Here is a 15,537-nt window from a genome sequence, read left to right on the forward strand (position 1 = left end):
GAAGGACCCATAGAAAAGGCAGTCATGATACAAAGGGCCAGCTTGGTTTGACTAGTCTTATTTCCTTCTTTGATCGGCTGCTAAAACTTGTAGACCAGAGGAATACTGTGGACATAAGTTCTTCAGATTTTTGTAAAGAATATGGTAAGCTATACTGTTCTGACAGAAAAGATGGAGTAATGTAGACACATGTCCAAAACAGAACCCTTATTTTCACCAAGATTCACTCAACCTTGGCTGTTTCTCTGGATGGCACCATGTTGCTCAGGTTCAAACTCAGTGCATTCTTATCTCCTCACTCTTCACCCCACATATCCAAAGTTTGTTTTCTATCTTCACGCCAGCTCTGATGATATGTTGTCTTCACTCTCATGGTTACCATCTTATTTTAGGCCCTTCTCACAAAATTTCTATCCAATGACGGATCATCCAAGTAAGGGGAAGTACAGGGATGGAAAATTTTAGGCTGTTTAGTTTCTCTGCTTCCAACAGCCCAGGGACTGTTTCAATAGTCTTCTAATTGGTTCCACTGCCTCAAGTTTCTTCCCTATTCCAGTTCATCTTCTACACATGCATTAAAAATATTTTATTAAAGCGTACATCTGAGCATATCACCTCCCTTACTCAGTAAACTCCAGTGGCTCCCTATTACCTCTAGGATCAAATACCAATTCCTGCTTAGCATTTAAAACTCTTCACAACTTAGTTCCTTTCTGTCTTTCCAGTCTTCTCACACGTTCTTTCTCTTCATGTACTCTACCATCCAGCCATATTCACCCACTTGTTACTCCTAATACATGATGCTCCATCTCCTGTCTCATTCTCTTTGCATTGGCTACCATTCCTGCCTGGAATGCTCTCCCTTTACAATCTGTTGTTTCCTTCAAGACTCAATTTAAATGTCACCTTCTGCAGGAGTCTTTTTCTAGTCCTCCCAGCTGTTGATATGCCTTCCCTTCTAAGATTATTCCATTATATCTGTACTTACCTACATGCTGTCTCCCCCAGTAAAATTTAGCCTTTGTGAGGGCAGGGACTGGTTTTCTTTGTCTCTTCAGCACCTAGCACAGTGTCTGACACATAGTAAACATGTAATAAATCTTTGTTGATTGATGGACTGGAGGATGCTAAAATGGATGGATTTGGAATTGACTGAGTGGACTTTTCAAAGAATAGTCATTAAAGGTCCAAAGTCAACTTGGCAGGGGGACACCACTTAAGGACCCACTGGACCTGTGCTTGGACCTGTCCCATTTAACAGTTTAACAATGACTTGGATGACAGGCTCATCAAATTCACCGATGATACCAAGGTACAAGAGATATATGACACACCGGCCAATAGAATCAGGATTCAAAAGGCTAGAACGTTTTGGGCTGAATCTAGTAAGATGGAATTCACTAGGATGAATGTAAAACCTTATACCAATTCAAAAATTCAACTTCATTAGTACAGGCTGCCGTTGGCATGGTCAGATAAGAATTTTTCTGAAAAAGGTCTATCTAAGGACTATGGTGGATCACAAGCTCAATGGGCCAACAGTGAGATATGGCAGCCAAAATAGTTCAGTAGCTTCCAGGAATAAAAAGATGATAGTTCCTTTGTACACCCCGTGGTCAAGACCACATTGAAAATAGTGTTCAGTCCTGGGCACAACAGTTGATAAGTTGAAACAAGTCCAGAGGAGGATAACCAGGATGGTGAAGGGCCCTAAGTCCATATCATATGAAAGCCTGAAGAAGACTGGGGGAGACCCTAACTACCTAGTTATTTGAAGGGTTGCCACTTTGAGAGATTAGACTTGTTTTATTTGGTGTCAGAAGGCAGAGCTAGGAGCTAGGGGTGGAAGTTGAAAAAAAGCATTTAGGTTGATCAGAAGAATCTTCCAAAAATTAGAGCTGTTCAGAGGGGGAGAGGATTCCTTCCGGATCCTGTTGGAGGTCTTCAAGTAGAGGCTGTTAGATATGGGTTTGTCCCTTCCAACACAAAAATTCTGTGATTCTGTGGAGACCCATAGAGACTTGGTGATTTGCCTTAGGGTTATGTGGTGTTGAGCCAAAAAAGTCAGAGCTGGAATCAGAGACCAGTCCAGGGCTCATTCCTACTGTCCCACAGTCTGGGTGGCAAATGAACTCAAGTTCTTTTTTCCAGCTGGAGGATCTGGAGTCTCTTCTACAGTCATGTTTCAACAGATGTAAAGTAGAGGCAAAGGAAAATACCCCTCCTTCTTTTAGCAATTAGGAGTTTCCAAGATATGTCTGTCAAGTGCTTTGAACTTCTTGAGAACAAAGGAGGGAAGGAAGGTGGAATGATGCTTACTCTGGAATCTGCCAACAAGAGACTACTTTCTTCAGGGCTTCCAGTACATGCAAGCTGAGCTCTCTCCTTTTTCAGGTCTGGGTTTCATTTACTTTTCATCCTCCCTGATTTTCTCCAATCCTTCCCTCCCTTTAGAGTATACTTTGGCATGCACTAACCTTCACTCTGGGTTAGGACTTCTAGAACTTGCTTAGGCCAAATATAGGCTTTAAAGTCCTGATTAAGTTTCAAGACATGGTTATGTGCCCAAACCTTTGAAACTCTGTGGGGGATCTTGAAAACATGGTCCCTGACCTCAATAAGTTTTCAATCTAGGACCAGGGGTGGGGAACCAGCGTCATTGAGGCCATATGTGGCCCTCTAGGTCCTCAAGTGCGGCCCTTTGACTGAATCCAAACCTCACAGAACAAGTTTGGATTCAAAGGGCCTAGAGGGCCACATGTGGCCTCAAGGCTGCAGGTTCCACAGCCTTGAATTCTAGGCCATACCAATCTCTTTCATAATGTAGATTTCACTAAAGAGCTTTTACTGTATAATGTCCCAGGATTCAATGAAATTAATAAGACATTATTGTGAATAAGAATAATTGGAGACTGTTGTCATCAGTAGAAAATTTTTTCATTTGGACCTTGTTTTAGACCAGGCCTGACACAGGTTGGGTGGCTCACGTTTGGGACTGGAAGGAAATGAAGCACTCCTGGACCATCATTTAACAAAAGAAGGTTTACTTAACAATAGCATGGAAGAGATCCTCAGCAAGGATGCAGCACTGATTCCGTTGGGTGCGTTTTCCCCTCCTTTTCACTTCCCATTGTGCTAACCCAGTCAGAAAAGTGTCTCAAGGCTGAGGAGTCTTAGACCCCTTGAGACCAGTTAAGTCTTATGGACTGTTTCATTGCTTTTTGGAGAAAAACTAGTCTAGTCTGCATACCACAAATCTTATGTAAGATATCTTCCGTGACATTTATGTTCATTTCAGGCAAAAACCTACCTCTCCCTTTACCACTATACTTGATGTCAATAGTTTGGAGATGATTAAACAGTCACTTTTATGGTGACTTCTGTCATTGGAACCTTGCATGACTAATGTATGCAGGAAAGACCCCTTGTCTGAGAGAAGCTTCCCAAGTGAAATGAAAGAGAATACTGAATAGCTTTGTGCCTCGTTTTCCCCCAATTGAAGAGGGATTTGACCTAGATTTGTGGTTCTCAGACTGTGGGCCAAGGCTTTTGAATTATTGCAAAAGGACTTTGAATCCACATGCACACCAAATACTATCATTTTGATTTTTATTTAGCTCCAACAAAATATGCAACGTGACTCAATAAATAAGCAAACATACCTTCTATAGGCTGTCTCACACACACATATGTGGATGCTATTGTGATTAATAAAATGTAAATTAAGCGCGTCACTGAATTCATAGTAGTTTTTGGTCCTCATGTCTTTTCTCAACCAACAGTTACTAAAAGTACCATTGCTACCATGTGGTTTACTGCATGAAATTTTTTGATGTTCAAAAGGGGTCCTTTGTACTGGAAATGGTTGGGCACCACCGCCCTGATAATCTCTGATGTCTCTAACATTGTTATCTTACTCCCACTCTGACTCTGCTTCATGTCAGCTCATCAGAAATACGGGCCTTAAACAAAATTCAGAGAATTGAAATTAACATGACCATATTTTCCTACTTCCCACAAGTCTTCAGGACCTATATACTTGGCAACTATAACTACTTTCTTTGAAGAGTATATACTCTCCATGGTATAGTCAAGTCCCAGAAGGTTAAGAATCAGGTTCCCCTGGGATCCATCTTTCAGGGATCCTATCTAATCACATTTAGGTTTAGAATTGGGAGAGACCTTAACCAGGGGTGGGGAATCTGTGGCCTCAAGGCCACATGTGACCCTTTAGGTCTTTGGGTGTGGCCTTTTAACTGAGTCCAAGTTTTATAGAACAAATCTTTTTATTAAGGGAATTTGTTCTGTGAAGTTTGGATTCAGTCAGAGGGTTGTACTTGAGGGCCCCTTAATAAAAGGATTTGTTCTATGAAGTTTGGATTCAGTCAGAGGGCCGCACTTGAGGACCTAAAAGGCCACACGTGCCTCGAGGCTGCACGTTCCCCATCTAGGGCCAACGCTACTTGAGGTGGATCTGCCTGTTCACCTCTCTCAATTCAATGTCACACAGGCAATTGAGCTGACCCAGTTGAGATTCATATCCAGCTTCTCTGACTCCCAATCTTAGCCCTTTCCACTGTACTGTGCTAGCGATTTTTGAATTAAGTTTTTCTCTGACCATTCCAGCCCACGATGGTCTTCTCCTCTTCTAAGCTGCTGTCATACTCAGCATCACATAGAATAGCACTCAGTAATTCTCTTAATGTTGGTCCTCTTGCCTGATTACACTGAGTTCCTTGATGACTGGAGCCTGTTTTATATTTCTCTATCTCCCCACTGTACTGAGCACCCAAGACCAATTTAGCTGGTTGATTGGCCTAAGCTAAAGCTTGAAAAAAAAATTTTAAACCTTTCTTTATTCTGAACTAAAAAAACCAAATAAAAGGGGCATTTCCATATCCATTGCATAAGAGAATTACACATGAAACTCAAGATATCTGTATCTATTGTGCACATCTTCCCTTTCCTTTAAATGTATAAAAGAAATATGTAATAAATTCAACATATAGCTTTCAAGGCCATCCTATCTGTCTATGACTCTTAGCTTAAGGCTTGTCCTTTCTACTGAACTTATAGGGGCCAATGGCCTGCCTAATCTCCACTGGAGATAAAATTATGAAAGGGTCATGTTGACTCCTAAACATCATCCTCTTTCACTCTCCACTGCCACAGCTGAGCCTGGACCCTTACATAGATCCAGGATCCTGGGTTTGTAAAGAAATAGGATGGAATCTCTAGGGAGCTTCTTGGGGGTCATGTGACCCAACAGCTGAGATATTAGAAGGCAGCCTGGCAGCACTATATCCTGAAGCCTCATTGTTTTCTCATGGGTTATTTAGATGGCAAAAGCTAAACCTTCTGCTATGGAGCTATCTTCATGTTTCCTCTTTGTCAACCGTCAAGGAAGACAGGACCCAAGTAGGGAGGAAATTTTGTACAGGACAGCGTTCCTGCATACCAGAGGAGGCAGTATAAACAGCAAGTGAGGCTGACACACAGAGACAGTACCTTGTCCTGTTGCTGTCTGGAGGCCAGGTCAGGCAAGGGCTGGGCATCAGGACGCAGGTTCTCTCTCACTTAGCATTGTCCCCTGCAGGCTATGGGACATGAGTTGTCTTTGTAACCTTACATTCTTTGACTCTTCCCTTTACAGCCCTAGACTGACTCTCATACAACTTAGGTTTTAGTACTAGCTCTCCTGATAACTAGATACGGGATCTTGAATACATCACTGAACCTCAGGCCTCAATATCCTCATCTGTAAAATAATGAGAGGGTTGAATTGTATGAATTCTAAGTCTTTTCTTACTTTAACAGTTATCATGTTAATACTGTGCTGTGCACAGTAGTTGGTTAATAAATGTTGAGTTGAATTGAAGGCTTTAGAGGTTCTAGTCTAAAACTCTACTTGGGGTCAAGCGAATCAAAACCCACAAAGTCTGTTCAAAGGGTTTCACGCCGCTCATCTTTTGGAAAATAGAAGGCCTCACATAACTCCTATTGCTCTTTCCTCAGGGGTTCAACTCCCTCATCTTGCAAATTCCAAATAGCTCCATTTTTTTTTTAAGTGAGGCAACTGGGGTTAAGTGACTTACCCAGAGTCACACAGCCAGTGTTATGTGTCTCAGGCCAGATTTGAACTCAGGTCCTCCTGTCTCCAAGGCTAGAGTTCTATCCACTGTGCCACCTAGCTGCCCCATTAGCTCCCTTTTTTGAGAGTGGCTCAATTACATGGATGGATTCTGAATATTAGCCTCAGCAGACTAGGCACAAATCTGTAATGTTTTTCTTGGATGCAATGGAGTGTTGGTTGTTTAGGGGATTAGTTATGGAGGTGCTTTGAAGCACAGATTAAATGCTCAGTTAGGGACCTGAAAAGTTTCCTTTCAAAGCCCAAGCTCTTGGGAGAAGTCTTTAGGAGCTGTCGTGACTTGAAAAGTTAAGGAACCAATCAAGAGGATTTACAGAAGTTTACCCAAATCATAGCTCTTAGACTCTTCAACAGCATTTAGATTTTAGAGCTGAAAAAGCACCTTGGAAACCTTTCTTCAACTCTTGTTCAACTCCCATATTTCAGCAGAGAAGTGAAATGATTTGCCTCTTACCTCTAGGGAGCTGTAAAAAAACTTGATGGCTTAACAAGCAGCCAGTTCAAATGTGACACTACCATGAGGATTTCACATGAGCCCAGGCTCCTGGTGACGGAGCACACGATGCTTCACTCCAGAGGATATTTCACTCCAGAGTTAATTTAGTTAACAAAGATTGGCCAAACATCTACCATGTGTAAGGCTCTGTGCTAGGGAATGAGAGAGATGAAAGGATGCAGACAGTAGGCCCAGGGGAAACTGGGAAGATCATGATTTGTTTATTGGGATCCTGAAACCTGTAATGAGGGCCACTTTTAAAAAAGAAAAGAGAGGGTGAGGGCTGGGGAATAGGGGATGTTGGTGAGGTTCTCCCACACACAGCCGCATGCTGCTCCATACACTACGAAGTTTTGTTGTTGTTTTTATTGGAATATTTCACATGCAAAAACCCAAACTCAGGAGATGGTAGCTGGAATAAGATCAAATGGTAGCATTTTAATACAATGGTATCACCATTAGCCATACACAATTACACCCAACATCGTCTGTTTATGGGAACACACAGCAACAACATGAAAACTGCCTGTGTTGTACAATTTGACAGTGAACAGGACCCACTCTTCTTTTGAACAGATACATTTTCCATCTCAAACCCCCATCCCTTAAACCCTCCCAAATTACCCACTAGCTTCAGGAAATAAATATTCTGACCCCTCCCTCCAATATTTATCTGGAAAGCCTACAGTTTTAATATACAGAGAAAAACTGCTATTATATGGGGTTACATGAGAAGTAGTGTTGTTAACAACAGCTCAGTGTACTTTGACAGGAAGGAGAGTTGTTGCTCACGAGACTGAAGGGCCAAGGAGGGGGGGGAAGGGAGGGGGAAGGGGAAGGAGAAGGAGGAGGAACTCATGAGGCCCAGGCTGTAATCAGAAAATACAGAGTTAGAGATTTTTTGGGGGGGGGAGGGGAGTGGAGAGAGGAATGATGTTGCAATGAACCAGGTGATATCAGAATGAAGTTTTATGGCGAACACATGTAAAGAGGAAAATATTTGCTATTGCTTTGTGTAAATGGGGAGGAGAAAACACATCCCCCTAAACATGGCAGGAGTGTGATGGCGGGAAGAGGGTCATCTGGGTCAATACCACCCAAACAGGAGAGGGAGTTAGCATGAATAAAAGTAGACATGGTACTAATCAGAGTGTCAGAGGAGCTGGGTGTCCCAAGAACAGGTTCTAAGAGGGAGGCCCTGGGCTTGATATGGTCCTTTCTGAATCACCTGCTATTGGCCCAAGGATTTTCTTCAGCAGTCAAAGGGTTACATGAATGCTCTTGGGGGAGGGGAGAGGGGGAGGAGAAAAAGCACTTGTCTGCGGAATCAGTGTTTCCAGGAAAAATAATGTCCTATGCTTTATTTAGGGTGCTTATCATAGAATGCTTAAGCTGAACCAGTTTTCCCTCTCCCTAGAAGGAACAAAATAACAGAGCCTGCCCAAGAGCCTCCATTCCCACCTTCCTCAGGCCCACGACTTGGGTACTTAACCCTATGTACAGAATTGGGAAGGGGGAAAGGAAAAGAATGTTTGGTTTTCTAGTATTTTGGCAAATGATCACCTTTGCTCAAGAAGGCTCTAAATAATAGTGAGGGTGGCACTGAGACTGAGGTGGGGTTTTCCATAATGGGGAAAATACCTCAAGCTTGTCCAGTGGGAGGAAAACAATCAACCACTGGGATACCTGGGTTTTAACTGTGGGCTTTCAGAAACACCCTTTACCTTGCCTAACAAGTGGCAGTGGGACTTGGCAGGTCTGGGGAATGGGCTCAGAGGAAGGACGCTGAGAGGTGGAACAAGGATGTCCCCCGGCCCAGGATAATGACATATTTCCTTCACTGGGAGAAATATTTTGTGCCTCTTCTCAAAAGCACCACTCTTACTCTCTTTCACTTCCTTCTCCTTGAGCCAGATGGTTAGTTAAATGTCCTCATATACCCATACAGGGCACTGCTCTTGAGTGCTGGCCAAAGATGCACAGATGTTTTATGCAAAATCTTATGATATGCCCTTCTCTACCAGCATTCTCCTGAAAGTTAGGCAAATGATTAATTTTCACATCTCAGTACACAATAAGCAGGAAAAAGGTTAAACACAGCCCAAAGAAAATATTTTGACAAAATAAATATTTTAACCTATAATCAGGTATAATTAGTACTTACAAGGAATTCCAACAATAATTTAGTGTAATTAAGTACATACTATATCTGTGATTTCTAACATTTTCAGAGATACTTCCTACTTTAGTGATTCTTCCCCCTCCTTTGCAATTCAGCTCCATCCTCAGGACTGCTTGCTTTCTGTGAGCCACGATGCCTGTGCTCTGAGAGGGGGGACTTGTCATAGCCAAGGCAAGAGCCCATCACCAAGAGACAGGTGGTGGTACTTCTATGGCTTCTGACTTGACACTGAAGAAAAAGAGTTTCTTAGTTTCCCTGGAGTAACTCCTGGCTGATACGTCATGAGCCAGAGCCAAAATGAGATCCTGATACAGGACACACTCTCTTAGTATGATTAGCATACATAAAAATCACAGGCAAATGCTAAACTGGGGCCACTTCTGACTGCAGAGCCACCAAAGATGCAACTGGACCCCTGCACTGCAGAACTGGAAAGGGGAATTTTTTTGGGAAGGTGTGACTGATAGTTTTCTGCTGAACTGCTCATTGGGCTGACCTGAACCCACGGCTATGAACGGCTCTGTTGCTGAATTCTTTTTTTGGGTATATGGCCACCTTTCCTCAGTAGGGCCTTACTCCTTTTCACTGAGATCAATGACCATGAAACGCTTCTGCACCATCCATCATCAACTGAAGCATCTCCAAGCTGCTACTTCTATCTTGCTGAAACAGGTAAACATAAGAGTTTGAGGTAATGAGTACAGATAATGGTTCTGAAGCAAATATATGTGTATATATATATATATATATATATGTATTTGTAGTGTAGGCTGCTGGGAGCAACTTCTCTCTCTGTGAGAGACAGAAGGAGCCAGATCACTCTCTCCTACTCCAAACATAGACAAAAAAAAATGAATCTATAATATGTCAGGACTCTCTTTCATAAAGTGTGAGAAGGAAAAAGACTGGAATGGAGCATGGCTCCATGGCCAGTTAATGGCTAGAGAAGGTGAGAATGTTATGTGACTAGTACCCCTTCTCCCCATGAGCATCATCCTTTCCAAACACTGCAGTGTGGCTATGGTGGTACCATACAGGTCAGCACTAACAGATGCTTCTGACAAGTGGACTCAGGCACTTGGAGTTGCATGGTTTCCTCAGGGTCTAACTAACTTCCTTAAGACACCTACAGAAAGACATGGGATGGCCTGAAGATGCTGGTGGCTCAAGTCTGCAACTTAAGAGATTTCAAACAAGGAGAGGACCATTCATGCTCCAGTTTGGGGAAAAGCTTAACTTTGTCTTGGATGGGTCCACACAGTTACAGTTGTGCCAGAGATGCCTTCCCTCAGGCACAAGGAAAATTACTTCATGCCAGAAGCTAGATTTCAAAAAGATATCGTTACCTGCCTGCCAGGATGGATTCCTTGAAAGGAACTATAAGAACTTACAGGCTGGGAAAATTACAGTCCTGTCACACAGGGGGAAAGTAGAGGAATAATATGATTGGAAAGAAAAGGTATTAAGGCATCTCGCCCAGTGATGTTTGCAAGTTTGGCAAAGATAAGCCAATTCTGGTCCCTGTAAGAGGGTAGCTATTGTAGCTCAATTTCAGAGCTTAAGTCAATGTGAGAGAAGAGGATGAGAAGCAAGGAAACAGTGACTGAGCTCCTTTGGCATAAACCTGATCTGTCTTTAGCATTCTTCCCCACTGCAGCACGCCCCTGCGCCCCGCCCCCTTTAAATGACATGAGGACACTGGATGTGAGGACACTGAAGGACACTGGTTGGAAAAGCCAAATGAAAGGGAAAATGAGAGAAAGAGGAAAAAAGGCAAGAATGTGGGAGAAAGTGAGAATAGATAGAGGGAAACATGAGAAGGCAGGAAGGTCTAAAATAAGAAGGAAGCCATGAAAACAGGAGTGACAGATAATAGAGAGGATCTTAGGAGGAGGAACAAAAAAGAATAGCCCAAGGAAAAGATAACAGCTTAGCGCTGTCTACATAAGCTTCACAAAAAAGATGTTTGGGTGTCATCATAGTTGGTCTGGTTTTCTTTAACTGAAGTTGAACTAGTTCTGAAGCAAGCCCAAATTGTTGGATTCCTAGGCTCAATGATGAGGCACACTCATTGACTCCCAAAAGCCTGAAGGGACAATACTTATTCAGGTCACAATATCTGTGGTCCAACTGGTGTCTCTGGTTTTTCACCATGAGAACCAGCCAGGGCTAAACCTGGCTTCTGGCTCAGTCACAAGAATGATATTTAGCCTCACCCAGAACCTGAGCTGCCAGATCATGTCTCTGCAAAATCCAGTCCCTGATTCCAATACATCCTTTCTTTCCTGAAGGAAGAAAATTAATCAGCTCTGCTCTCTGCCAGCCAACAGTTACGGCTCTAAGCCCATGTTCCCTAGTTGAAACTCCTTGGACGTTGTACATGCCATTGCCCCGGGCCACAGAGAAGCCTAGGCTGGCCATGACATGCACAACAATGGAAGGTGAATTTAGCCTGTAAACATCAGGTTGCACTCTGGGCCAAGATGAACATCTGCCCCCAGATATTCATGAGGAACTCTGCAGACTTCAGGAATCTTCATGACAGGGAGCAGCATCTGACTCAACAGGTCTAAATGAAACAAACTCAGACTAACTCATGTCAAGTAGCTGCATACCAGCTGGTGAAAGTCAGTTCTCCAAGAACTGGCAAGGGGTAAGCTATTGAGAGCCAAAGTAGGCAATGCCTGGAAGAAAGAAGTCAAAGTACATCTCTCTTGGCTACAGCAGCATTTTCCCTTCCAGTTACTGTGCAGTAGTAAGGTTAACATCTATCTGGAAGCTCTGGACAGGCAGACAGGGGAAGAAGGTAGGGCCTAAATGAGGACCCCTCAAACATCCAGTTTCAAATAAGCCCTGATAGATGCAAGCCCTGGCAAAGCGACTGCCCCGTCCTTGGACAGCTGGACACCCTCCCACAGGCAGCCCACTAGTCAGCTTTGCAGATTATCCTGCACACCCAGAGCCTTCTGCAGGAAGTCAAAGTGTGGAAGGAAGTGGACCACGGGCACTGAGAGCACTCCCTCTCATGACGGGGCTGGGGTGTGGAAGGTTGACTTCAAGTTTGTCCAATGGAGGAGACCCAACCTCATGAATGGAGTGTTAGGGCAGGGCCCAAAGTAGTGCAGAGATGCTTTAGTGTTACAGTAGTACAGCAGCACAGAAGTGAAGCTGTCCAGAGCCCAAACAAGCCAGTAGAGTAGGGCTTAGAGAGCCATTCCTTCGGATGGGGAGGCTTGTAGGCAGCAGAGGTACAAAGCCCACCGTGTAACTATTCCAGTCACACATGCAATACAATAACAAACATCAAATACTTTCTCCAGTGGTCAGGGAGCAACTGTTCCTAGTGCAAAATCCTTTTAAAGCATGAGAGCCAAGGAGGTGGAAGGACCAAAGAGTGACGTCCTCAACTTCTCCTTCCTGTGAGGTCATTTAACATTAGTGTTAATCCTACATGAGAGAGTCAAACTGCTGTGTGACCAATGTCTGGATGATTTAATACCAATTTTCATTGATGTGTTCAACTCTTGGTCTCCTTCCTTTCCTTTAACTTCCCTTTCATTAACTAGATTTACTGGAGGCCACATAGAAACTGCATTCCATCAGAGGGTGTACCCTCTGCAATGCCTAATTTCTTCAATATGGCAATGCCACCCTTTGCCAAAGATTTCAAGCTCTGTCTAGCTAAGTGGGTAGAGCTGAATCCACTAATTGGGCTTACAGCAAAGGGCCTTCTATGTGAATACCTGGAAAGAAAAGCCCAAAAGGACCTACAACACAACAGATTGACAGGAAAGGTTTGCTGGAACATTGGGAAATAATGCAAAACTTTTTAAAGTGCTAGAAACCCCAATTACCCCAAGGTTTGTTTTTTTAACTGAATCAAGTTAATGCATGTTGATGAGCAGCCAAAGGAAGGAAGTCATCAGACCACCATCTAGTCTCCTGAAGCCAACGTGGGAAAACTCATAGTGAAAGGAAGAGACCAAAGAATGGAAAACCTCATGAGACTTGACATACCTTCTGCACTCCCCAGCTAGACTCTCCATTCCGGAAGGGGACAGAGAAGTAAAAGAGGTGGAAGGCAGAATTCTAGAGCAGGAGTGATATGACTTGGACCTATAATTGGGAACATCAAGAATGAGATGCTCCTCTACTTGAATCCATCCTGGGCCCAAGGATCCTCCATTGTCTCCTGCTAAATATTTGGTTACAAAGCAAGGGACACAGGAAACCACCATGATAAATCATCTCAAGGCTGGGCAGCTTGTCCTGCCATACCTGGTTTCCAATACAAGAAAAGTGAGCTCATGCATTTACATTTTTCAGGGGGAGGGACCGGGTGGGAAAGGCAGGTAGGAGCAGGGGGAGGGAGACGTGGGTTTCAATAGCAGCAGCCAATTTCACACAGCCCAGAAAGGAAAAGGTGGTTAAAGCTGGTATTGAAGGGTGGGAGACTTAGAGGAAATAAAATAGGGCTTCAAAGGAGACACAGGTGAAGTTTGCTTTTTAGTGAGCAAGAGTGGTATGACTGACTGGGGAGTGGATAAGGGTGATAGATACAGAAGGGGTGATGAGAGGGTCAGTGTTCATCACAATGGAGGAGAGTATGGTGTGACCAGACAGTAGTGTTCTTCTGCACAGCACAAGGAAGGAGACCAAGAAAATGCATCACAGGGCGAAGAGGGCGTCTTCGGAGCGCTCTGGCTTTTTTCTTCCAGATGTATTTATGGGTAGTGTTGGTGCCTCCACAGGGGGAGATGGTAGATTGGGGACCATTTCAGCAGCTTTGGCTCTTTCTTCAAGAAATTTGTCAAACTCTGCAACACAAAGCCATTTTGAGAGCTAGGATTACCAGGGAAGCCCAGGATAAATGAATAAACATCAACTTCTTCCACAAGAAACTTAACTTCAACTTGTTTCCACAGCATTGTCTATTTCTGAAGGCCACAAAACCATCACAGAGGTGGTACGGCACAGGACATAGAATACTGGATTTGGGAGTCAAGACTGAGTCCAAATCCTGCTTCAGATGCTTAATAATTGAGTGAGCTCAGGCAAATCAATTCACCTGTCTCTATCTTAGTTTCCTCATCCAAAAAGGGGACTCATTGACCTCTATCATTCTTTTCAGTTGGAGTCTACAATCTTGTGAACTGATTTGTGACTGAAGAACCGGAGAAAGAAAATTTTTTTTTAGAAAATTCATTTTCAGTTTTTCATACTGGCTTGATCTTAACTCTCCAAATTTATTTCCCATGACTCCTACAGCATGGGCGCCTATATTCCAATCCATGTCCACCCTCCTGCCCCACCACATACACACAACCCTTCTTAGAGTTCTGACCACACTATCCCTGAAACTCATCCATCCAAGGTTCTTATCTCTTCTCTACACTTATTCCTATCCCCACTCATCCTTCATTCTTCAGCACACCTATTTTATGAAGCCTTCTTTCCTGAGTAGCTCACACTAATCTTTTTCTGAAACCCTTCAGAACTTAGCTTACCACACAATTAGCACTTCTCTCAGTGTGTATATGAATACACCCACATATGTATACTTCATATATACATATTCCCTCTCAGTATTGTACAATTTAGAATTTCATTATACAATAACTTGTACAGCAATTATTTCACATGTATTAATTTTATGTTCTTAATACATCAGTAGACTCCTTGTGCAAAGGAGTTGTAAAAATTTTAAACATATGAATTAGAAATTTATTTTTAAATATACACATATGCAAAATATGTATTTTTTGTATTCCCCCCATAAAGCTAATAGTGTGCTAGGAACAAAGTAGTTGCTTAATGAATGAGTTGGTTGACTGCTCCGCTTTTGATGGGTGGTATAAGCCAGAAAGGATCTGGCCTAAGACCCAGGGACATTTTGGAAGAATGAAGTGAACTACAAATGACCATAAAGCATTGAATGAGGTCCCCTGAACAAATTAAGAAACTATTGGAGATTACTTGGCTGCATCTACTGGGAGAGGGGACACAATGACAATAACACTAAAGTATAAATGTCTGAATACCAGGCCCCTTCTGAGAGAAGGTTGTGATAAGAGAGAGGAGAGGACAGGTTATAAGATGAGAAGTTATGCCTGAAGGGGGAAAAGAGAGAAAATACAGAGAATGTACTAAAGCGTTGGGGGCACTGAAGCCCAGTGTTAGTGACAGAGAGAAGGAAATGGAGTTGCAGAGAGGGGTTACACAGTGAAGTAGTGGTGAAGGTCAGACGAGAACCCGGATCTCCCGCCTCTCAGTGCACAGCTTCTTCTGTTACCTATCAAGCTCGGAAGAGCTTCACTGGGTTTGAGGGTATAATGGTTAAGGGGGGCAAGGGCGGAGGGACAGACAGACCTCAGTTAATGTTGAACTCTTTTGCTGGAGTCTCTCTTGTGTGTACCACTTTACAAAAATACACAAAAATGAAAGATTCCTTGGGGTTGTTCAGAGAGTTGAGAAAAAGCTGGGACCAGGAAAACAAGAATCAGAAAACCACTTCCAAGCAAATCAGCTATCAAAAAAATATTCCTTTTTGGTGTGTTGTTTGATTGGGGGGGGGGGCAGGAATGGCATAGCCAGGGTAGAATTTATACACTGCACTACATACAGTTAGAATACAAAGACAATACAACTTGATGGGACTTGTTCCTTAATACTTTCTCTAGGTGTGGTGTACCTAAAGCCACAAAATGG

The 15,537-nt window shown here is 43.1% G+C and overlaps 1 protein-coding gene across 2 annotated transcripts in view; it reads right to left on the reverse strand.

Annotated features, from left to right (window-relative positions):
- Nucleotides 1–6,995: 6,995 nt before the first annotated feature.
- The window catches only part of TOM1L2 (target of myb1 like 2 membrane trafficking protein), a 152,651-nt gene continuing 144,109 nt past the window's right edge, over nt 6,996–15,537 (reverse strand). For both annotated transcript variants that reach the window (XM_027874462.1, XM_027874461.1), the window contains one exon: nt 6,996–13,646. In XM_027874462.1, coding sequence (XP_027730263.1) covers nt 13,498–13,646 — 149 coding nt within the window. In that variant the 3' untranslated portion in view covers nt 6,996–13,497. The remainder of the gene's footprint in view (nt 13,647–15,537) is intronic.

This window comes from Vombatus ursinus, unplaced genomic scaffold (genome assembly GCF_900497805.2).
Source record: "Vombatus ursinus unplaced genomic scaffold, bare-nosed wombat genome assembly UNPS02014807.1, whole genome shotgun sequence".
Lineage (NCBI taxonomy): Eukaryota > Metazoa > Chordata > Mammalia > Diprotodontia > Vombatidae > Vombatus > Vombatus ursinus.